Source organism: Nicotiana tabacum, chromosome 2 (assembly GCF_000715075.1).
Source record: "Nicotiana tabacum cultivar K326 chromosome 2, ASM71507v2, whole genome shotgun sequence".
NCBI classification, from domain to species: Eukaryota; Viridiplantae; Streptophyta; class Magnoliopsida; order Solanales; family Solanaceae; genus Nicotiana; species Nicotiana tabacum.
The window spans coordinates 120,729,373-120,754,216 of record NC_134081.1 but is presented as its reverse complement, the minus strand read 5'-3'; the positions used below and the strand labels follow the sequence as shown (position 1 = coordinate 120,754,216).

Genomic DNA, 24,844 nt, shown 5'->3' with positions numbered 1-24,844 from the left:
CAGGGAAAACCTCATTAAATTTTTTTATCAATAATATGAATTGTTTTGCTTGGTCCCACCTAGATATGACAGGGATCCCACCGGAAATCACTACACATCGACTGAGCTTGAACACGAAGTTCTGCCCGGTAAAACAAAAGAGAAGGCCCCAGTCCGAGGTAAAACATGCATTCATCAAGGACAAGGTAGCCAAACTTCTCAAAATAGGATCCATTCAGGAAGTAAAATATCCTGAATGGTTAGCAAACGTAGTCGTAGTCCCTAAAAAGGGAAATAAACTTAGAATGTGCGTAGACTATAAAGATTTAAACAAATCATGTCCTAAAGACTCTTTTCCTCTGCCGAATATCGATCTCATGATCGATGCCACAGTCGGTCACGAGATCCTTAGTTTTCTCGATGCCTACTCCGGGTACAATCAAATATAAATGAACCCGGAGGATCAGGAAAAGACTTCGTTCATCACTAAGTATGACACCTATTGTTATAATGTAATGTCGTTTGGACTAAAAAATGCTGGTGCCACTTATCAACGCTTCATAAATAGAATGTTCGAAGAACAAATAGGTAAACCAATGGAGGTTATATTGATGATATGCTAATTAAGTCCCTGCGAGCAGAGGACCATTTGACACATTTGCAGGAGACCTTCGATATACTAAGGAAATACTACATGAAACTCAACCCGGAGAAATGTGCATCCGGGGTCGGTTCAGGTAAGTTCCTCGGCTTTATGGTATCAAATCGGGGGATCAAAATCAACCCCGATAAGATCAAGGCAATCGAAGACATCACAGTCGTGGACAACTTTTAAGGTCGTACAAAGATTAACAGGGCACACAGCCGCCCTAGGCCGATTCATCTCGAGATCTTCAGATAGAAGTCATAGGTTCTTCTCACTGCTCAAAAAGAAGAACAATTTTGCATGGACCCCGGAATGCCAACAAGCATTGGAAGAATTAAAGCGGTACCTCTCGAGCCCGCAACTGCTTCATACTCCGAAAGCGGATGAGCAACTCTACTTGTACTTAGCAGTCTCGAAAATCGGGGTAAGTGGGGTCCTAGTTCGAGAAGAGCAAGGTACGCAATTTCCTATTTACTATGTTAGTCGAACTTTAGGTGAGGCCGAGACCCGGTACCCACACTTATAAAAATTAGCGTTTGCCCTAATAAGCGCCTATAGGAAATTAAAACCATATTTTCAGTGTCACCCGATCTGTGTGGTGACTACTTATCCCCTTCGCAATATTTTGCATAAGCCCGAATTTTCGGGCCGATTGGCCAAATAGGCCATCGAGATCAGTGGGTATGATATCGAGTATCGACCCCAAACGGCCATCAAGTCTCAAATCTTAGTGGATTTTGTGACCGACTTTAGGCCAGCCCTCGTACCCGAGGTCGAAGAGGAACTATTATTAAAGTCAGGTACATCATCGGGGGTGTGGACCCTCTTCACAGACGGCGCTTCGAACGTGAAGGGGTCCGGGCTAGGCATTGAAGCCACCCATGGGTAATACAATTATACAAGCTAACAAAACTTCCAAGTTAACTAACAATGAGGCCGAGTATGAAGCATGATTGCAGGTCTCGAGCTAGCTAAAGGTTTGGGAGCAGAGGTCATCGAGGCCAAATGTGACTCCCTGCTTATGGTAAACCAAGTTAAAAGACCTTCGAGGTTTGAGAAGATCGAATGCATAGGTACTTGGACAAACTACAGGTGACTCTATATCGGTTTAAAGAATGGACCCTACAACATGTGCCTTGAGAACAAAACAGCGAGGCCGATGTCCTTGCAAATTTGGGGACATCAGTCGAAGACAACGAGATTAGCTCGGGGACTGTCGTAAAACTTTCAAGGTCAGTAATCGAAGAAGGCCATGCCGAAATCAACTACACAAGTGTGACCTGGGATTGGAGGAACAAATATATCGAGTACCTAAAGAACGGGAAGCTTCCATCGGATCCTAAGGAATCGAGGACTCTACGTACGAAGGCCGCACGATTCACATTGGCCGGAGATGGAACACTATATAGAAGGATGTTCGATAGACCATTGGCAATATGTTTGGGACCAGGAGATACCGACTACGTCCTACGAGAAATCCACAAGGGCACATGTAAAAATAATTCTGGTGTCGAATCATTGGTTCACAAAGTCATCAGAGCAGGATACTATTGGGTCGATATAGAAAATGATACAAAAGAGTTTGTTCGAAAGTGCGACAAATGTCAAAGGTAAGTGCTGATGATTCACCAACCCGGAGAGCAACTCCACTCAGTCTTATCCCTATGGTATTCATAAAATGGGAAATGGATATCGTCGGCCATCTACCATCGGCCCCAGGTAAAGCTAAATTTATCTTGTTTATGACTGACTATTTTTCTAAGTAGGTCGAAGCACATGCTTTCGAGAAAATTAGAGAGAAAGAAGTCATAGACTTCATCCGGGACCACATTATATGCCGATTCGGGATGCCTACCCAGATCGTATGCGACAATGGAAGCAATTTTTCGGCAGCAAAGTGATAAAGTTTCTCGAAGATCACAAAATAAAAAGGATCATGTCGATGCCATATCATCCTAGTGGGAACGGGCAGGCTAAATCGACAAACAAGACCATCATTCAAAATCTAAAGAAAAGATTGAACGACGCTAAGGGAAAATAGAGAGAAATATTTTCCGAAGTCCTTTGGTCGTATCGAACAACGTCAAAATCCAATACGAGGGAAACACCGTTCTCTTTAGTATATGGCACCAAAGTTCTGATCCCGGTTGAAGTCGGGGAACCTAGCGTCAGGTTTCGATATACAACGAAAGAGTCAAATCACGAGGCTATGAATACAAGCCTCGAATTGCTAGGTGAAAAATGAGAAACCGCCCTCGTTCGAATGGTCGCACAGAAACAGCGGATCGAAAGGTACTATAATCGAAGAGCCAATCTTCGACACTTTAAAATTGGGAACTTGATTCTAAGGAATGTCACCCTTAATACTCGAGACCCAAATAAAGGAAAACTTGGCCCGAACTGGGAGGGACCGTATCAGGTTCTCGATATCATTGGAAAGGGATCCTACACACTTGGCACGATGAACGGCGAACAATTACCAAACAATTGGAATATATCACTTCTCAAACGATATTACTGCTAAGGTACGACCTTCTCTATTTTCGTTTATATTTTATACTAACCATTTACAGGTGTTTAATCGGAGACACCAAAGGATTCTTCAAACACAAAGTTCTTAGGTCTGAAAGCAAGAGTTGCACTCTTTTTTCTTAGACTGGTTTTTGTCCCAAATAGGGTTTTCCGGCGAGGTTTTTAACGAGGCAACCATGGTGCGTGCTAACTTAGAGTAATTCAACAGTATCCGAGGCTCCTTTACAATCAACCTCGAATACAGGGGGCATCACCCTCTAATAGTTACAAGGAAAATACTCCGTGTCGACATGTCTCGATAGGCAAATGACCAAACAATCAAATGAACCGTGTCTATGTAGATTACTCGAGCCCTAATGGAAAAACATGTATGCATGTATAATCTATTGAAAGAAGTATTTTTCCTTACCAGATGTTCCATGCCTTAGAGAAATTTATACTTTACAATTTCATACTTATGATCTATTGTGGAAACTGGCTTAAGGGCCGATCACAACTAAAGTCCAAACAATTTACCCTATACTCGGGGACTGCTATCTAAAAAGTCAACATGATCGAATTACTAAACCTCGAAATCGTAAGACCTTAAAAAGGCAATCCTCGATTTTATAGGCCACGGCCACGACCACCCCACTCGGGGACTGACACTTCGAACGAGTTTGAAGTATATCAGGGAAACAAGCCTAAGGGGGAAATTCCAAACTAAAAGCTACGGCCAAATTAACACGGTTCGGAGATGTACGAATTTCGTTATAAAACAGGCCTTCAAATATTCTCATAAGCCGGTTAAAAAAGGTAACCCTCGACTGAATTACTAAGGGTCTCGATAATATCGACCCTCGAAAAACCCTAAGGGGTATCGAATTGTCCGAACTCCCAGACAATTTTGTGCTAAGGCATAACAAAGCAAAGGATTTCGATAACACTAATCCTCGAAAAACCTAATGGGTACAAATTTATCTCGTGCTAAGGCATGACAAATTTTTATGATTAATTTTTCAAGCCGAAAAAGGGGAAAAGCCATTCTTTTGAGGCCATATCGGCCTAATTCAAAAACCTAAGGGCCATTTTATTTTTTGAGTTTGAGAAATCGTCCTTACTCAACTAAAACCTAAGGGATCACTCTACTTTGAGTTCGAGCAAGTACTCAATCGATTTTAAAGACTACACTGGTCTGACTTCAGTCTAGTTGCCTAAAGTCCCAAACTTGTAAGCAAAATCTCCATAAGGCATGAAGGCATGAATAGAATAGAATTTTCACGAGGCAGGAAATAGAATAAAGACAAGTCAAAGTGAAAAAAGATCTTTTATATATACGAAAATATTTACAAGGACCGATCTGGGTCCCGCACAAAAACATCAAAAAGAAAAAGCCTAAGATTCCTAATTTTCCTCAGGGGAAGATTCTTCTCCATCGAGGTCCTCCCCATTCTCGGACCCGCTCTTGCTGCCATTATCATCATCATCGGAAGAGTCCAGCGCTCTAGCATCAGCTTCATGCTCTTTAGCTTTTATTATCTCATCGGTAAGATCGAAACCTCGAGCATGGATCTCCTCGAGAGTTTCCCTCCGAGATTGGCATTTGGCGAGTTCAGCAATCCAATGTGCTCGAGTTTGAGCGGTCTCGGCTGCCAATCTCGCTTGGACTTGAGCGGCTTCTGCATCGGCCCGGTAGACGGTCACGATCGCCTCTGCCATTTCGGCTTCAAATTTGGCCTTTGCAAGTTCGGAAGCCAACCGAGCCTCGAGCTCCTCTATTTTCTTTGTCTGAGCTGAGCTTTTCTCCTTCATGCCTCGAAGATGACTTTTGACCGATGACAATTGGGCTCGAGCAGCCTCTTTTTCAGCGGCAAAGCGGTCCATACTTTCTTTCCACCCCAAGGTCTCTGCCTTCATCATGTTAACCTCCTCGCAGAACTGCTCGATCCTCTCGACCTTCTGCTGTAGCTATGAGATTGAAATGTTAGCCACCGTTCCCGAATCGAGCCCATGAGCTTTTAAGATTTTCATTACTTGCTCTATCAGGTCGGTCTGATCTTGGTAAGCCTTGGCCAACTCGGCTCATAGGTCCTTGATATCCTCTTCTTTTTGCCCACTGGGAAGTTTAAGGGCATTTCTCTCTTCCGTGAGCCCTCGGAGGGCGGCCTCACATCGGCTCAGCTCTACTCGGGACTTTGCAAACGCCTCCTGATGGAGTGCCAAAGCCTATACGGAAAAAAGAACGGAAATTAGACAGGAAGAGAAGAAATCAACTAAGTATGATATCGACAAAGGGAGTTGAGACTCACCCGATTCAAGGCTTGTTGAGCCTCATCAAGGAGGCTCGATGCTTCACTCAGGTCGGTAGCATCCTCGACCCCAATAAAGTAACCACGGAAGGGGTCCTCCCCTCCATGGGCTCCGTCTACTTCGGGGAGTCCTCGTAGCTTGGGCCTCCCGAATTGCCTCCTCGAAAAATACAGGGAGAATCGGCGAGTATCCAATATCTATTGCCCCAAGTGAGCCACTTGGGGCGCTCTCCTCGCTGCGAAGGGCCTTGGAGCTAGCCCCTTTAGACATACCCGCCTTTTTCTCATCTAGGCGGGAGGCATCTTCAATCTTCGACGACTCGGGGAATTTGCCCGAGTCCTTTTCCAAGACCCCCTCGGCTCGAGGCGGAATCTCCTCAACCACCACCAACTCAGCGGCCTTTGGGGCCTCGATGGTTTTCTTCACTCTGGCCACCAGTTCCGAGCCATCGTCTTCATCTTCTTCTTCTTCTTTCCTTAGCAGTTGAATCACATCCGCAGGAAGGGCAACAGTGTCTTTCTTCAGCTTACGAACCGGATTCTTCTTAGGCATTGGATCCTCGGAGGTTGAGGTCCTTTTCCTCTTCTTATCCTTCACCGGCTTCGTAATCGGGGTCGAAGTCTCCTCCTCACTAGACGGGGGCCTCATGACCGCATCCTTGCCCAGGCCTGTACATGAAAAAATTGAATAAGTAGAAGAAGGGCATCTTAATCAAATCATTAAATACACAAAAAGTGGGCTTACCATGATTCTTGGCCTCCCATCGGACCTTTGTTAAATTGCGCCATGAGCGCTCGGCGTATGTATAGGTCAAGGCTAGGTTCCGAACCCAACTCTCGAGGTCGGGAATAGCACTAGGCAACCAAGCAACCGCTACATCATGGAAAAAACATCAATGAGAAAATACAAAGGAACAAATAATACATGGAAGCTAACAGTGAGACGGTACTTACGATTCATGTTCCATTTCTCAGAAAATGGTATCTTCTCGACTGGGATTAGGTCGGAAGTCCTCACTCGAACGAACCGGCCCATCCAGCCTCGATCCTTGTCTTCGTCTATGCTCAAGAACAGCACTTTGGTAGCCCGATGTTGGAGTTTTATTAACCTGCCTCGATAGAGGCGGGGCTATACAATCTGATAAGGTGATCGAGGGTGAAAAGGAGCCCCTCGACTTTGCTCACGAAGAATCAGAGCAAAATAACAATTCGCCAAAAGGAATGATGGATTTGGCCTAGGGTTATTTGATATTGACGGCAAAAATCAACGATGACGGGATCGAGAGGGCCCAACGTGAAAGGGTAAATGTAAACACTTAGAAACCCTTCCACATGGGTGGTGATGTCTTCTTCGGGGGTCGGGATCACCACCTCTTTACCCTCCCAGTTGCAGTCTTTCTTTACCTGCTTAAGGTATCGCTCAGCTATCGAGCATATATACCTCGACATTGGCTCGCATCGACCAGGAATCGACGAGGCTTTATCGGTCTTGAAATCGTAGTTTAGCGCGCACCCCCCAGGAATGCATTCCTCAAGACGGGGTTCCACCGGCGTTTTTCCGCCGGGCGGTTGAGAAGATGAAACAGCTTCTTTTTGTGGTACCGTTTTCGATGTTTTTGCCATTTTTGTGTAAGTTTGAAGAAGAGGAAGATAATAGAACTTGACGTTTGAGAAAGGATTAACAGCAAAACCTGAAGATTTGTAGAAGGGAAGAACTTAAGAGATGTAAAAGCTTTGGAGATTAGAAGGAAGTGAAAGTAAAGTTTGAATCAATGAGAAAGGAGTCTATTTATTGGATTCACGGTGACGGTTCAAAGGTACTAGTGGCCGACCACCAACTGACACTCATTAATGACTTGGGGAACTGTACCGACGGGACGTTTCGGTCACTCTCGTCGCTTACGTCACGAGGATGACCTCATGACAGGCCGAGGTAGAAAATCGAAGGCTTAATTCGTTTCTTGTCATTTCACTCCAAAAAATGAGGGGACTATCTGTATACGGTTAAAATCGGGCCCACCCGATTTTACTATTTGACCGAGACCGGGAGGTTGCATCGAAGGACGGCCTCGTAACGGAACAGACTAAATCACGAGGATAAGGTACCGAGTTCAGAATCGAGGTGCCTATCGAGATCGAGACTAGTAGCGATCGAAGCCAAATGAGATAGACATCAAGCAAGATCGAAGATAGCACAATAACAGAAAGGCAAGATATCCGTGACTGGTCGAGAATCATGGCGTAAATCTCGGAACGGATCAAATCAGAAACAGTTAATTAGCTAATCATGTGATTTTCTTCTGTAATTAGAATTATACCATAAGTGAAATTCCTCTACTATTTAAAGGGGGTTCTAATCATTTGTAACACACATTGTTCACAGATATCAAAGTAATATAATTCTCTTTCTCGTTTTTACTATTGTTCATCAGCTTGTTATATTTTAATTGTTCTTGCATCAACTAGTTTGAGGGTATCCAAACTCGAGGGCTGAGTTTCATTCTAAAACGGGTTTGCTTTACTTTATAGTTTATTTCTGTTATTAACCTTCGTATTCATCAATTGGTATTAAGTGAAACCATGTGTCCTTAAAACCACATTATAAGTTTAATTGTTATCCAATTTTAAGGGTAAACAATATTTTTAATTATTTAATTAAACTTATGAATATTCGATTGTTGCTTTTGCAAATTAATAGTAACTATTACTGTTGGGAATAAACCCCTTACCAAAATAATATTCACGGTAATAAAGCGGAATAATAATGTAGCACCGAGATACGGTAATTAACAAGAATAAAAGAGTAACAATGACACCAAAATTTTTACGTGGAAAACCCTTCTGAATAAGGGAAAAAACCACGACCCCGAGAGGAGCAACTGATATCACTATAGTAAGGAATTTTACAACTTTGTAGGTCGGAGGTAAATACTCCAAAGACCACTACAACACTCAAAAGAAATAACCCTCTTTTGATATTCCCACCTCACTACAATATCGCTCTCTCTCTATTTTCCTCACAGACTATTTTCTTATACCTTGTCTGTGAAACCTTACTCTTTCTTTCTCTCTTTGTTGGTGTGTAGAAATGAGAGTTGAAGCTCTCCTTTTATAGCCAAAGCTTCACCCTCTAAAGCCTACAATATTTGACAATTTACACACACTTTTCACAATTCAACAAAGTTGGCTACCAAACCAAAGAAATTCAACAAGGTTGGCTACCAAACCAAACTAATTCAACAAGGTTGGCTACCAACCAAACCAAGTCAACAAGGTTGGCTACCAAACCAAAGAAAACTCTTATTAGGCACATGCCTAATACTTCTTCAATGAGATGGACATCATCAATCTCCCCTCCAGTCTCATTCATCTAGAGGAGGTAGCACTGTCTTCTAGTTTGAGTGCATGCCGACAAGTTCTTTGCATAGCTCGAACTTGTTCTTTGGTACCACCTTGGTCAGCATATCTGCGGGATTCTCACTTGTAGAAATCTTCAAGACTTTTAGAGATTCATCATCTACCATTTCTCGAATCCAATGATATCTCACATCAATGTGTTTGGTCCTTGCATGGTACATAGAGTTCTTGCTAAGGTCTATTGCACTTTGACTGTCACAATAGACGACATACTCCTTCTGATGCAATCCAAGCTCTTGAAGGAATCGCTTGAGCCATATCATCTCCTTGCCAGTTTCTGTAGCAGCAATGTACTCTGCTTCAGTTGTTGAAAGTGCAACGCACTTTTGCAACTTAGACTGCCATGATATAGCTCCCCCTGAAAATGTAAACAAATATCCAGTAGTAGATTTTCTGTTGTCAATGTCACCTGCCATATCAGCATCTGTATAGCCCTTCAAGATTGGATCAGATCCTCCAAAGCACAAACAATCTCCCGTGGTACCTCTCAGGTACCTGAGTATCCACTTGACTGCTTCCCAATGTTCCTTTCCAGGATTTTCAAGAAACCTGCTGACAACACCAACTGCGTGAGCAATATCTGGTCTAGTACATACCATTGCATACATCAAGCTTCCGACTGCTGAAGCATAAGGAACTTTAGCCATGTTCCCTTTCTCCTCCACTGTTGTAGGACACATCTTCTTACTCAACTTTAGATGACCAGCAAGAGGTGTGCTGACTGGCTTAGCATTCTTCATGTTGAAGCGTTCTAGTACACGTTCAATGTACTTCTCCTGAGATAGCCACAACTTTCTACTTGTTCTCTCTCGAACTATCTTCATCCCTAGAATTTGTTGTGTTGGGCCCAAGTCCTTCATATCAAATGACTTGGACAGATCTCCTTTCAACTTTGCTATCAACCCCTTATCTTTTCCTACAATTAACATGTCATCCACATACAACAACAATATAATAAAGTTATTCTCAGAAAATCTTTTGAAGTATACACATGGATCAGAATAGGTCTTTAGGTATGTTTGACTTTTCATGAATGAATCAAACTTCATGTACCACTGCCTTGGTGCCTGCTTCAATCCATAAAGACTCTTATTCAATTTGCACACCATGTGTTTCTTTCCAGCTACTTCAAATCCTTCTGGTTGCTCCATATAAATCTCCTCTTCCAAATCTCCATGAAAAAATGCAGTTTTCACATCCAACTGCTCCACTTCAAGATCTAGGCTAGCTGCTAAGCTCAAAATTGTTCGAATAGAAGTCATTTTAACAACGGGGGAGAAAATTTCGTCAAAATCAATACCTTTCTTCTGTTCGAAGCCTTTAACCACCAATCGAGCTTTGTATCTGACCAGCTTGCCATCTCCATCTTTCTTGAGTTTAAAGACCCATTTGCATTTGAGTGGTCTTTTACCCTTTGGAAGTTCAACCAGCTTGTATGTGCCATTTTTCTGGAGAGATTCCATCTCTTCTTGCATAGCTTTCATCCACTGGTTCTTTTCTGGATGGGACAACACCTCCTTAAGACTTTCTGGCTCCCCCTCATCACTGATGAGGACATACTCTGTGGAAGGGTACCTGCGTGACTCTACCCTTGGCCTCTCTGATCTCCTCAGAGGTTGAGGTTGTTCTTCTCCCTGAGTGGGGTGCTCCACTTCCTCGACACCTTCATCAAGTTGCTCCCCCTGCTCAATAACCTCACCAGGTTGCTCCCCCTGCTCGGCAACCTCGTCGGTTGTACTTTCTGCACTTGTGGGATTGTTAGAAGTAGAAGGAATAGTAACAAAGTTAGGAATTATACCATTTTTCGCCTTTTCTAACATATCAGCAGCAGTTCCAACTTCACTTTCTCGGAAGACTACATCTCTGCTTCTGATGACCTTCTTCTTTACAGGATCCCACAGTCTGTACCCGAACTCTTCATCTCCATATCCGATAAATATGCAGGGAACAGATTTATCATCCAGCTTTGTTCTCTGCTCTTTTGGTACATGTGCAAAAGCTCTACAACCGAACACCTTCAGATGCGAGTAGGACACCTCCTTGTTGGTCCAAACTCTCTCTGGGATTTCAAACGCCAACGGAACTGATGGACTCCTATTGATCAGGTAACAGGCTGTCTGAACTGCTTCACCCCAGAATGACTTAGGCAGTTTAGCCATTCTGAGCATGCTTCTCACCTTCTCCACAATGGTGCGGTTCATCCTCTCGGCTACGCCATTGTGCTGTGGGGTTCCAGGAACTGTCTTTTCATGTCTAATCCCATGACTTGAACAATACTCTTCAAATTCCCTTGAAGTGTACTCACCTCCATTGTCACTTCGGAGACGCTTTAGCTTTCGACCCGTCTCCCTTTCTACTAGAGCATGAAACTTCTGGAAAACTTGAAACACCTGATCTTTGGTTTTCAAAATATAAACCCATAATTTTCGTGAAGCATCATCAATAAAAGTAACAAAATATTTGTTACCGCCCATTGATTCAATTTCCATTGGGCCGCAAACATCAGAATATACTAAATCAAGTATATTCAATTTTCTTTCAGACGATGTCTGAAATGAGAATCTATGCTGCTTACCAAATAAACAGTAGTCACAAGGTTTTACCGTTGTACCTTTGGCATAAGAAATGAGTGATTTCTTGGCAAGAATCTGCAATCCCTTCTCGCTCATATGACCCATTCTTTTGTGCCACAAATCTACAGAAATCTCATCTTGTGCCGCGTTCAATTCACCTTGGCATATTTCTGCATTTGTCCTGTACAACGTGCCACGAGCAACTCCCTTTGCAATCACCAATGATCCCTTAGTGAGTCTCCACTTTTGATTTGCAAAATAGCTCTCGTATCCATCTCGGTCTAAAGCAATTCCCGAGATCAAGTTCATCCGTAAATCAGGTACATGCCGCACATCCTTTAGAACCAATGTGCATCCGACATTTGTCTTGATACAAATGTCACCAATCCCCGCAATCTTTGAGTAACTTGTGTTACCCATTTTCACTGTGCCGAAATCACCTGCTACATATCTGCAAAAAAGATCTCTTACCGGTGTGGCATGGTGAGATGCCGCTGTGTCAACCACCCATTCCGACTCTGAACCTGACAGGTGCATGCATTCCTCTTCCTCATTTATAAAGAGGACAACATTATCATTATTTTGCACCATGGCGGCTGTGTTGTCGTCATTCTTCTGGCCACTGGTTTCACCTTTGCCCTTCCTTGGATTTGGGCAATCTCTTTTGAAGTGACCTGGTTGATTACAGTTGTAGCAATTTCTGACTCTTGATTTGGATCGGTTCTTTGACTTCCCACGAGCTCCGGATCTACCATAGTTGTTCGAACTCCTTTGATAACTCCTGCCTCTACCTTCTGTGATGAGAGCCTGTCCTTGATTTTCAGGCTTCTTTCTCATCTTCTCATTGAGTAGAAGAGCCGATGTGACATCTTTCAACTCAATAGTAGTCTTACCGTGCAGGATGGTTGTTGCCAAGTTATCGTACGAAGATGGCAACGAGTTCAATAGCAAGATGGCTTTATCTTCTTCCTCGATTTTCACTCCGAGGTTGGCAAGCTGTGTGATTAGTCCGTTAAACACATTTAAATGTGACAAAAAATTCGTACCTTCACTCATGTGTAGGGCGTATAACTGCTTCTTCAGGTACAATTTATTTGTCAGCGTTTTGGACATGTATAGGTTTTCCAACCTTGTCCAAATTCCTCGTGCAGTGTCTTCATCAATGATGTTATTTACCACATCATCTGATAAGTGCAACCTAATTGCACTAGCAGCTCTTTCATCCAAGTCAGCCCAATCCTCAGCTTTCATGGTATCAGGCTTTTTGGAATCAACATCTAGAACCTTGTGTAATCCTTGTTGGATGAGCAGATCTCTCATCCTTCTTTGCCATGTTGAGAAACCGTTATCTCCGTTGAATTTTGCTACCTCGTACTTTACTCCGGACATTTTTATTTTTCACCAAGTATAGTACTACCGACAGTGAATAGTATTTCAGTGAACGAGCAGAACCTGTGCTCTGATACCAGTTGTTGGGAATAAACCCCTTACCAAAATAATATTCACGGTAATAAAGCGGAATAATAATGTAGCACCGAGATACGGTAATTAACAAGAATAAAAGAGTAACAATGACACCAAAATTTTTACGTGGAAAACCCTTCTGAATAAGGGAAAAAACCACGACCCCGAGAGGAGCAACTGATATCACTATAGTAAGGAATTTTACAACTTTGTAGGTCGGAGGTAAATACTCCAAAGACCACTACAACACTCAAAAGAAATAACCCTCTTTTGATATTCCCACCTCACTACAATATCGCTCTCTCTCTATTTTCCTCACAGACTATTTTCTTATACCTTGTCTGTGAAACCTTACTCTTTCTTTCTCTCTTTGTTGGTGTGTAGAAATGAGAGTTGAAGCTCTCCTTTTATAGCCAAAGCTTCACCCTCTAAAGCCTACAATATTTGACAATTTACACACACTTTTCACAATTCAACAAAGTTGGCTACCAAACCAAAGAAATTCAACAAGGTTGGCTACCAAACCAAACTAATTCAACAAGGTTGGCTACCAACCAAACCAAGTCAACAAGGTTGGCTACCAAACCAAAGAAAACTCTTATTAGGCACATGCCTAATACTTCTTCAATGAGATGGACATCATCAATTACTTGTGTACTTAGATTAATTTGATACCTTTGACATATTGCATCTCTTTTATATTATATATCTTTGCATTTCCCTTTCGTTGTCCAGTTTCCAATTTCTGCACTCATAATTCTTCTTTGGGTCGATCAGTTAGCTGCTCTGGCAATAATATCTATCCTCAGTACTAATATTTCAATGCCTAAACAAGTATTGAAACCAAATAGAGAGGTAATTTCAAGCTTCAACATTTAGAAATTTTCTTCAGAATTATATTCTTTTATCGATCTGTGCACTACTGTTTAAAAATTAAAATGCAGCTCAAATATTTTTTTAAAATTTTTTGTTTTTGTTCTTGTCAGGTTGTTATTGTTGAGGAACTTGGTCATGCCAGAGTGCTCACCTTAAATCGGCCTAACCATTTAAAAATTTTAGCAGAGAGAGGTACATTGATGAACAACTAGAATTATTTATTCGAGTTAAGAATATATTACTCTCTCTGTTCAATTCGTGTGGCGTAGTTTGATCACTAGACACAAAGTTAATTAGAGTTTAAGAAAGATAGAAAATCTTTCTAAAAATTTATGGAGATTTATGTGACTATAAAAACATGTCATTAAAGATAAATAATTTTCTAGTATAGAACGACATCATTCTTTTATAACATGCTTGTAAGGAAATATCATTCCTTTGTTAGATATTAATGCTGGGGCAGAAATTTGAGAAATACGAGAAAGATGATGAAGCTGAATTTGTAATCATCAAGGCAAGTATCTATTTTACTTAATATTTGCTTATTTCTCTTGATGTTAAATTTGATTATTTCTTAAAATTATCGTTCATTTTTTTAAATACAAATAGGGAGCTAGTCGTACTTTCTCTGTTGGTGGAGACTTGAAAACATTCTATGATGGTCGAAACACAAGTAATTAGTTCTTAAGTTTACTCTTTTTTACGTTTTCTTTTGTTTATTTGATATGATGATGGTATAAAATCTGAGCTGAAAAAAGGAAATGAGTATTCATATAGCCTCAATTTATTTAGAACTGAGGCGTAGTTATTATATTATTGTTGCTGAATAATGACTACACGTTTTTTTTTTTTCAACGGAATTCTGGCCTTGAAGGTACATATAGAATGTATTGGCTTTGCTACCATATTCATACATACAAGAAACCACATATTGCTCTTGTCCACAAGAATGGCAATGGGTGGAGGTGCTTCTTTGATGGTGCCAATGAAGTTCTCCGTCGTCATTGAGAAGGCGGTTAGTACCAATTAATGCTTATTATAAAGATATTTATCTGTAATTACCTTAACAAGAGTGATCTGATTGTATAAATAGTTCTTAAACTGTATCAACTCTAACGTTTTGTTGAATGGGAAATGGAGGGAAAATAAAATTTTTGAGTAAAATTTTAAGTTTTCCTCTCTTGACAATGAGACATTGTCCCATATTGGAAGAGGAAAAGATTTTTGGTGGGTATATATATAATTGCTCTTCTTGTAACTCTTAAAGAGTTAAGAAGAAAGTAAGCCTCGCGCCGTCGTCGTCGTCGCTCGCTCGGCTACGGCTTCGGTCAAATGATTGATTGATTAATTTTTTGGACCAAATTTATTTGTTAATAGTAAATATTAACGTAAGATTATCCGCATTTGTAACAGATATGTTCCAATCCGTGTATTGACCACCAGCTGCAATAGCAGCCGCATAATGTTCTTCTCACCATGGCCAAGTGCTTGCTCCACAAACAAGCTAGTGCATGCTCCACCGTGGACGGTCATTCATCTTCAAAGCTGGCTGCTATATATATGTGCAGCAGCTGTTGAAGACAGCAGCTGTTGAAGAAAGGCACACAAACACCAAACTGAAAACGCTCAACTTTGGCTATACATTGCACTCCTTCCTCTCAGCATTTCCATACGATTTTCTGAGTTTCTACTCCTTTGTTCTGCATTATTTTAACTTCAAACAAAGCAACTGTAAGTGTGATTTGCTACCGAACTTTGTGTTCGCTGAAACACTGGGGTTTGAAGTACCGCTACACCAGTGTGTGATTCGTTCTATCCTGGGAGGAAATAATCCATTACCTTGGGTTAGGAGGAGATTAAATTCCTTAAGGATACACTGTGAATTCAGTGGGCTCGAATTAATTACTGTTTCATTACGCTAACTTATATTTTGCAGAATTATTATTTACAAATACAGCAATATTGGCAGGACTAACACTTGCCACTCATTTTGTTCCTTCTGAGGTGATCAGTTCAATCTTCAATTTTCTCTAAGCTTTTCCTTTTCTTCAGAGATTCACCAATAGACCCTCCAAAACATGGTAAGCAACTTCACAATTTCTTTCAAACATTAAAAAAAAATATATATATATTACATCAGGCGTGGGTGAGGAGGACAGAAGAAAGGGATGTTGCGCTACTGATAGGGTTTGAACCATCTACGATCAATTGTGGGAGGCATGAATCTCACCAAGTGAAGGGGAGTATTGGAACAACAGTAAAGTTGTCTCTGTATGACCCAGGGGCGTAAATACGTACCTTATGTCAAGTTGTGTCAAGTGACACCATTTCGTCAAATAGAGTTTATTGATTTATTTATAAAGGGCATAAGGGCTGTCATCATTGACAAGGATAAGTCTCCAAAGGTATTCTCTTTTCCTCCTTCAATATGTTTAATCTAAACACACAATTAATTTGTCATATACTCTCCACTCCAATTTTGGTAGCTTCATTGACCATACAAGTGTGTATATATAACCATTAGGCTTATCCGACTGAAAATAGCCAATGAATTTTTTTTCAGTACTGAAAATGATAATAAGCAGTTAATGTGTTTATTAGAAAAATTACTGATAAAACGCTTCACTCCCTTCCATTCCAGTGGAACCCTTCAACTCTTAACAATGTGCACGATGATCAGCTCGACTTGATCTTCAAATTCTAGAAGACGATGAATGTAGGTTCAAATTAATTAATTCGTGTTGTTGCACTTTATCCAACAACATATTTTGCATTGTTGAAGAAGATTATTGAAAATTTAATCTTGCATTTGATTTGAATTAACAGGTGGGAAGGAAATTATGAAAATTCAGGTTATTGTCGTCCATCAACAGCTCTTGGAAGTGTTCTTGTGTAATAAACAGCCAAGTATATAGTCTTGATTCTTGTGTACTCACAGGGGCGGAGCGAGCTTGAACGAATGAAAAAATTATACTGTGCAGATAGGTTAAAATTGCAAGTGTGACATTTTTGAATCCTCTTGACATAATAAAAAGTTCCAATAAAGTGAAAAGTACTCTATATGCAAAGTAGATTTTGGTTGAATCCGAAAGTGCACCCACCAGCTTCAAATCTTGGGTCCGCCTCGGGGAGGAGGTAACATAACCCTTGTCAATAGGGGTAGAACATAACTAATCTCGATAAGCAAGTTACATTTACTAACTAATACCAAATAACAGGGAAAACAAAAAGAGAGGATGTGAACCTAAGCAAGAGTAAGAAGAACCTATATAACAGAAAATGAACAAACAAAATTCACTTTTCTTCCTTTGTGGATTATATGTTGAAAATGGCCTTCAATTCATCCTTGCTGCTGTACAATTGATTGAACTCTTTTTAAGAAGAATATGTCTCACTTCTCAGAGTCTCTCGTCGACTATATCTAGCCAAAAAGTTCCAAGCAAGCAAAGCAGCTCCAATGGCAGGTTCCACCTAATTACCAAAGAGTTAGTAAATGAGATGACTAATTGGTTGAGAAACAGTACTAGGCTAAGCGGTAGCACAGTGATGCAATCCTCACAGAACCAGTTAACATTTTGCACGTTCCACGAAAGCTTTTAGGAAGGATTCGACTTATAGGCATCGATAATGTAAAAAACTTTTACACTATCGGTGTATTTTCACCAGTTGTAGCAAGTTACCTATCTTATTTTACGTAACATGATAGCGTAAAAATATTTGTACCCTGTCAGCGTGTAGAAGTTAAACTGTTCGGGGAGATTACACTTACCTTCGGACAAATGGGATGAACACCCGAGAAGTCCTTGTGTATGCAGTTAATCACTTCTCTTCCTATATCCCATTTCTTGTTGGCTTCAAGAACACCCCCAACCATAACAAGAGGAAACGGATCATTTCCGTCTACAGAGAATTCAATTCAAAATCAACTTGTTAGTCACACCTGGGGACAATGTTGCACAAATACTTAGGTAAGACAAGTTTGACAATACATAAAAAGAACATCTAAAAAGAGCTTCTGATAATGAAGTCAATTTTTTCAAGGCTAATCAGTGGTTGGAGGTAATATATACAGAGAGAGTTTACCACAAATACATACAGTCATTTAGATATGAAAGATATCGAACATTTTCATGTGATATAGTCCATTGCAATGGCTTAACGATTGACAGCATACCTTCACCACACAAGCGTAGTCTTCTAACAACCGCTTTAACACTCGAAGCTAATTCTTGAACCGCATCTCTCAATATCTTATTTGCTACTTCATCACCTCCCTCTGCACAAGACACTACAACTGGAACAAGAGCAGCAATCCGAGCCCAAGATGGATCTGAATAGGTCCACCTGAGAATCAAATGAAAAATTGTTCTGACCCAAAGAGTTCTTCTGAATACACGATTTTAGAGATGAGAAATGATAGACTGATTAATTAAAAAAAAGGATAATATTCTAGATGAGGATAACTCATAATTCAACATGAACATAAGCTTGTAAAGTAACATCATTATGCATGTTTACTACAGCAACTGGTGAATACTTCAAATATTGTTCCTTTGACATCTAAGGTATCAAGTTCAAATGTGTTCCCTCCGCATCTAAAAACAAAAACCAGAAAGAAAAACTCTTAACAATATGAGTAACGAATGCTAGTCCACAAATGAGCATGCATCTTTTCAATAACAAATTTTGACTGTATGAGGTACTATTTTTCATGTCTGAGGCAATAATTTACTTAAAAGGACAACCGACTCATAAGAAAAGTTTATGAGATTACTAATTCAAATTTTGACCAAGTACCCGATAAGCTCATCAGGAGAAGAAAGATCCAGCTTCCGTAGAATATTTGACGTAAGAGCAGTGTATGGACCACGACCGTCATAGGCTCTGACTGCAGCAGTCAATGCCTGTGCAGCTATACCATATCCACTGCATGTGAACAAGAAAAGTACAACAACCAAAAAAAGTTTATAAAGCCGTTGCTGCCAAGGTAAATCGATAGGACAAATTTAGAAAACAAAATATCTCAAAATAAAATGTGGGCTACAGAGCCAGGTAGTTTGAGACAGCATAAACAACTGGAAACTTAAAACGACAATTGTTAATGGAATCTGGTATGAGGTTTGGAAAATGTAACCAAAGACAGTAACTTCCACTAATAATGCTTTAAGCTTAAATATGAGACAGCAAACTAAGGGAAAAAAATTCAGATGAAAGTGCCCATATCGTTATCTAGTTGTCAGCCAAATATCCCAAATGAAGCATCATTAGCAATACCTTCTATTGGCTCTCATTTCACAGTAGAAAATGGACTTGCAAGGTGTGGGAGAAGAAGCCAAAAGAATGAAATAGCACTTTAACTCATGATAATAAGACGACAAATGTAGTGATGCCGTGACATGTATACCTTCCCCAATCTCCTAATACAGGCCCCGCACCAGCAGCTCGAGCATCTCTCCCATCTTCAGTAAAACCATAAGCAATTGTTCCAGTACCAGCAATAAGGACACACCCATGAAGCTTTCCCATTGTTCCACTTGCAAGAGCTGCCACAGCATCATTCTGAACAAAGAATTGGACATGGCTGGGAAATATCTCTCTAGAAAAAAAATAATGGAAAAAAGTTTAGAAAAATAAAATAAAAAGTGTGTGTAAGTAAATACGAAGTCAAGGAAAAGAAAATCGTGAGCATGATGAATCCAAATAAAGATCAAGGACAGGTACTTAAGACAGAAAGAAAAATGTAAGAGAATCTCCAGTCACGACTCACAAGATCTTGTGCCAAATGGTGATTTATAAAGTCAAATCTCCCATTACCAGAAGAACAATGAACGACGCAATGCATCTTCAATGGCTAGAAAAAAGTTTTCATTTAAGATTATATAATCATTTTCTAAACTTCCAACCCTTTCAGACAGACTTAATAGATTTAGGTATTCACCGAAAGCAGTATCTCAATTCTCATCTCTAATTGCACTTTATTTCACCTTGTAGCAGCAGAGGGCACACTATGAACACATCATTTAGAAACTAGCCACTAGTGCTGAACGCATATAGAAAGGAAAGACGATAAGAAAGTATGGATTTTCTAGAGCATACCTAAGCCAGTTAAGTATTCGTTCCTCATCTGTTGGATGGTTGACACCAGAGACAGCCAAACAAACAGCTTGTACACAGAAACGTGTTGAGCCTGCTTTTGAAAGAGCATCAGCCATGACTAGCTCTAGAGCATCCCTCGCGGCGGTTTCTGTAAACAGATATCTATTAGTGACAACTATGGGCAGCAGAGTACTGATCCTTAAATAAGGTAGATGAAAATGGAATGAAAACGAATAACATTTGCCTGTCAGATATATATGGTGCATCTCCTTGATAAAGATAAACCAAGAGAGAAGTACATGTGAAACAATAGTAGTGACACTTCATTCCTCAGTGAATGCAGAGGTTCCATCTACTATAGTGAGTCTAGTGACTACTAGACTAGAGTTAAGTCAAAACGGAGAGGAACAATCGAATCACAAGATGGAAAGAATAGTAGTATTAACTACTATTAAGTAATACTTACTCCTTTCCAATTTAACGTCCCAAAATGTTTGACAGTCATCGAATAATAATTTATTCTAAATAATTTCAGAATATTCAAGAATTCAATTTTGTCCAATCATTTAAATTTTAAACTTTGATACTATGATTTTTTTTTCTCTCTATCAAACTATTTCAGTAATATAATGCACGACCCAGGTTCACATCTTAAACTCTGTATAATGAAAGGAATAATTCATAGCATTGCGAAGTTGCCTTTTTTTTTTTCTGGGTCACAGTAACTTGAAATACTACTAAATTTTAAAGTATTCAGTTTTCTTTCCTTTTTTTTTGGTTTTTCCAGTTCTGGTGTTGCTACCTTACCCTATCTTTATTAGCTAGTTCATGTCTTTCAGAGAAATATATATACATCTCCAAGTCCCAATGAAATGAAGTTCTGATTTTTGCTACTTATGATACAGCTCCTTTTTAATTAGTAACACTAGTAGTGCTGTAACACGTAACAGCAACAACAACTACGCCTCAATCCCAAATTAAGTTGGGACGCATGCTTCACCTATATCAATACTACTAAGTTAAAGCATTTAGCTTTCTTTCCTTTTTTGGGTTTTCCAGTTTGGGTTTTGCTACCTTGTCCTATATTTTATCCTGGGGCGAAGCTATGTGTCGCCAAGGGTGGTCAACTGAACAGGGTAAACTATTAACTTGTTATTGATAAAAAAGTAGACTTTGAACCCCCTTGCATAGTCCACTGGCAAAGAGTGTTCAAGTTTTGAACACCCTTATTGAATTTTCTGGCTTCGTCAATGATTTTATCTAATTCATGTCTTTCGGGTAAATATATAGTACATCTCTAAATCCCAATGAAAGAAAGTTCTGATTTTTGTTATTTTTGAAACATGTCATTTTGTATTATTATCACTACCAGTGCTGCAACACATAACAACAACAACTACTATTACTATTACTCAATCCCAAACATGCAAGTAGCCGACGCATGCTTCGTCTATATCAAAATATTTCAGGTTATGTTAAAAGAAAAAGGAAAGGCAAAAAGTGTAAATACCTCCCACACAGTTGTGGTTGGAGCAGCCAGCAACTGCACGTGAGAGGATAGGAGGAGGATCAGGTAGTGAATCAGCAAAAGGGAGGAGAGGCATACAAACACAGACAGTACAAGTTGTATCCCCATCCAATCCTAATATCACTTCTCTCTCTTCACAAAACCCATCTCCTAAAAGCTGCTGCTGCATTTCTTGCTCAAAATCCCATATTTCTCCATTCCTATACCTCTTCATTTTCCAATATTAAGAATATCAAGAATTTCCAGTGAAATTGGTAGGTGAAATGGGAGTTCTTGAATGTGGATAATAAGAAGAGGGAAAGAACCCATTTTTAATTTGATAAAGTAGAAACAGCAGAATAATAGAATATTGGGACGGCAACAAAAAGCCAGAAGCTAGAGTGTGTCAAATTGACGGATGTTTTCGTATTTTATCCAACAAAATCATACGTTAATTAATTAATTTAACTGTTTTGTAAGTTTTGGTTTTCCATACAAGGACTGCAGAGTAAAGAAATCTAAACGCCAACTTTGTTTATTGGCCATTTCTCCATTTTCCCTTTTCTCTTTGTATCTTTCTGTTGTTTCATAGTTCCTCTCATCATAGTCATACTCCCTTTTACAATCTTTTGATGATGCAATGCGCTTCTTATGCCTGTTTTTGTTTAAGGCAACTCTCTATATTTTTATTACACTAACACTAATTTTCTTGTTTTTTTAACATGGTGTTGAGATTTACTAATCCAATTAATTCAAATTTTGGACCAAAACTTGAACTGGAGACTTTTGGTTAAATATTTAGGAATCTCATTGGGAGATTTGCACAAATAGTTTATTCTAGAGCCACCGTTTAAATTTTAACTCTATTTAAAATAAGTTGTACAAAAATAGCTTTCGGGTCTAACGTATAGGTGTCAAACGGGTTGGGTTGACCCGGTTTCGGATCGGTCCATACTGGTTTTAGCCCGTACAGGACCGGTAGGTAGGGGGCCGGGCAGGACTGGATTGGGACGGGGAACGAATTGTGCCGGGTAGAATAGAGGTACCGGTTAATCGGATCGGTCAGAACCAGTACTGTCAAATCAAATTCGAACTGGTTAACCGGACCGGTTCAATGATTGTAAATCAATTTTTTTTTAATATAGTTGGCAACGGTCAGCAGTCATTTTAACCGTTGCCCAACGGCTATTTTACAAGAATAGCCCTTTTGGGCATTTGTTTTCAAAAATAACACTTTTAGTATTTACTAATTTAGCTCTTTAAAAAACTATAAATATCCCCCCCCCCCCCCCCCAATATTCTTCATTTCTTCACTCATCTCTCAATTCTCAAATCCAAATTCTCAATTGTCATTCTCTCATTCTTCATCTAAATTGCAATCAACTATTTGGCTCTCATTTTTTTTTGTAATTTTATTTATGGTATTATTTGAAGTTTGAACTTTGAACAATTGACGTTTCTTCGTGGTAACGTCAAAGTTGCGAAATTCAATTTCAAAACTTCAAAAATCATCAATTGTTCAATTTATTGCGGAATTCGGTGCACTCCTTCCAACTCGTTCTCTTATTTAATATTTTATTTGCATATTTCATTTTTATTAGTAGTTAAATTTTTACAATATGTTTAATATTGCAAAAAGAGTTTGTAATAAGGATGCTAATCGGGGTAATCGGAAAAATAGAAAAAGAGGTACTATATCAACTTCTAATAGTAATTTAAATGATTTTACACGTCTGAAATATCACCTGATAATAATATAGATTATGAATAATTACATGAAGATTTCGGTATAGAAGATAATGAATTAGAAATTGAAGATGAGACACCACGTATACCTAGTAGTGTTGGAGTTTGTAGCAGGGGTGATGATCGTGGCACTAGTAGTAGACCACTTGTAGCCCCGACTAGTAATCGGAGAAGGAGAAGTAAAGTTTGAAAATATTTTGAGAAAATAGAGAATTCTGATAGAGTTAGATGCAAAATTTCTAAAGATGATTTTAAACATAAGATTGGAGGAAGTTTGGGGGGGGGGGGAAGTTACTGGGACACTTAGTAGACATATGAGAATTACTCATCCTATAGAATGGGGCTCTGATTTAGATGAAAATCAAGGAACTCTAAACCCTAGTATTGAAAGACTTATGAAATATGATAAAATGAAGGATCGTGAGGAGTTAGCAAAAATGATTGCTTTGTGTTGTCTACCTTTTTCTTTTGTTTCTTCATCATATCTTATTATGTATATTCAAAGGATTTATAATCCTTTATTTAAAAGTATCCCTAGAAGTACTTGTAGATCTGATATCTTTAGACTTCATGAACAATATCAGACATACATACGTTATTTGTTTAACCATCTTCTTTGTAGAGTTTCTTTAACTTCTGATATTGGACATGATGTTAATAGAAATGATTATTTTACATGTCATTGAATAGATGGTAATTATTGTATGCAAAAACGTATTATCACTTTTAAATATAATGAAAATCAAAGTCATACTGGTATTTTTATAAGTACTACTATTTGCGAAATTATTGCATTTTACAATTTTAATAAAAAAAGTATTGTGTATGTCTTTTGATAGTGCTTCTAACAATAATACCGCTATTTCAATATTAAGACTATATTTGAAACCACCACTTGACGAAATTTTTCATGTTAGGTGTACATGTCATGTTTGTAATTTAATTGTAAAAAGTGATTTTGATTTATTTTCGACTGAGATTACTCATGTTAGAAGAGCAACTGATGTTATTCAAGGAAAAAATAGATAATCTAGAATTAGGGAATTTAAGACTAAGTATATCGAACATAACCTTAACACCAGATTCATGTCCGATGAAATTATTACTAGATAGAATTATACATACTTATTTTTAAAATGTTGCTACAAATATAGATTGTCGATAACTGAAGTTGCTAATACTCATTGTACTGATCCAAACCGTATGTTAACAACTAATACTTGGGAGGCCATTAATGATGTTGTTAAATTTTTACATAAATTTTATACATCTACTATTGAGTTTTCTGGAGCATATTACCCTATTGTTACTATGACTTTAGTACATATAGCTGAAATTTCTTTTTTATTCTCTGAATTTAAGAAGAAAGAAAAATACAAGGACGTTGTTGGAAAAATGCAAGCAAAATTCAAAAAATATTTCTTTCCAATTCCTCTTATTTACTTAATTGGTATTGTTTTAAATACTTCTATTAAGATGTCTAATTGTCACCAATTAATTAATATTTTATATACTTATATGGAGATCAGACAAACTGAAACCCCAGATATATATTGTTGTATGAACAAGCTAAATGATTATTTACAATAATTATATAATTATTATGTAAATATAATTGATGATGTCGCTATTAACGTAGGCAATGTTAATTTTATTATGCATTGTACTACTTCTACTGCATCTGCTACTATGGATAAAAATGAAGGCCTTGATGGTTATA

The 24,844-nt window shown here is 39.0% G+C and overlaps 1 protein-coding gene and 1 long non-coding RNA gene across 2 annotated transcripts; one reads left to right on the top strand and one right to left on the bottom strand.

Moving 5' to 3' along the window:
• The first annotated feature begins 13,620 nt into the window (after nucleotides 1–13,620).
• LOC142168742 (uncharacterized) lies at nucleotides 13,621–15,353 on the top strand. The gene is made up of 3 exons (XR_012698686.1): nucleotides 13,621–13,754; nucleotides 13,886–14,790; nucleotides 15,189–15,353. It is a non-coding gene; the product is annotated as an uncharacterized LOC142168742 (long non-coding RNA).
• Nucleotides 15,354–16,848: 1,495 nt separating this feature from the next.
• Nucleotides 16,849–21,930, bottom strand: LOC107771577 (uncharacterized). Its single transcript, XM_016590983.2, has 7 exons — nucleotides 21,382–21,930; nucleotides 19,872–20,019; nucleotides 19,180–19,371; nucleotides 18,573–18,701; nucleotides 17,950–18,119; nucleotides 17,545–17,675; nucleotides 16,849–17,246 (listed from the first exon to the last, which is right to left on the bottom strand). The coding sequence occupies exons 1-7, from the start codon at nucleotides 21,611–21,613 to the stop codon at nucleotides 17,151–17,153; spliced, it is 1,098 nt and encodes a 365-aa protein (XP_016446469.1). The 5' UTR covers nucleotides 21,614–21,930; the 3' UTR covers nucleotides 16,849–17,150.
• Between the last annotated feature and the right edge of the window lie 2,914 nt (nucleotides 21,931–24,844).

Bases quoted from the DNA above. Each gene is read 5' to 3' on its own strand.
- LOC107771577 (XM_016590983.2), bottom strand. From the start codon at position 21,613: ATGAAGAGGTATAGGAATGGAGAAATATGGGATTTTGAGCAAGAAATG. The intron at 18,702-19,179 runs GTATACATGTCA...GTTCACATGCAG, and splicing joins GTATTAGGAGATTGGGGAAG to TGGATATGGTATAGCTGCAC. The intron at 17,676-17,949 runs GTATGCTGTCAA...AATTCTCTGTAG, and splicing joins ACTACGCTTGTGTGGTGAAG to ACGGAAATGATCCGTTTCCT.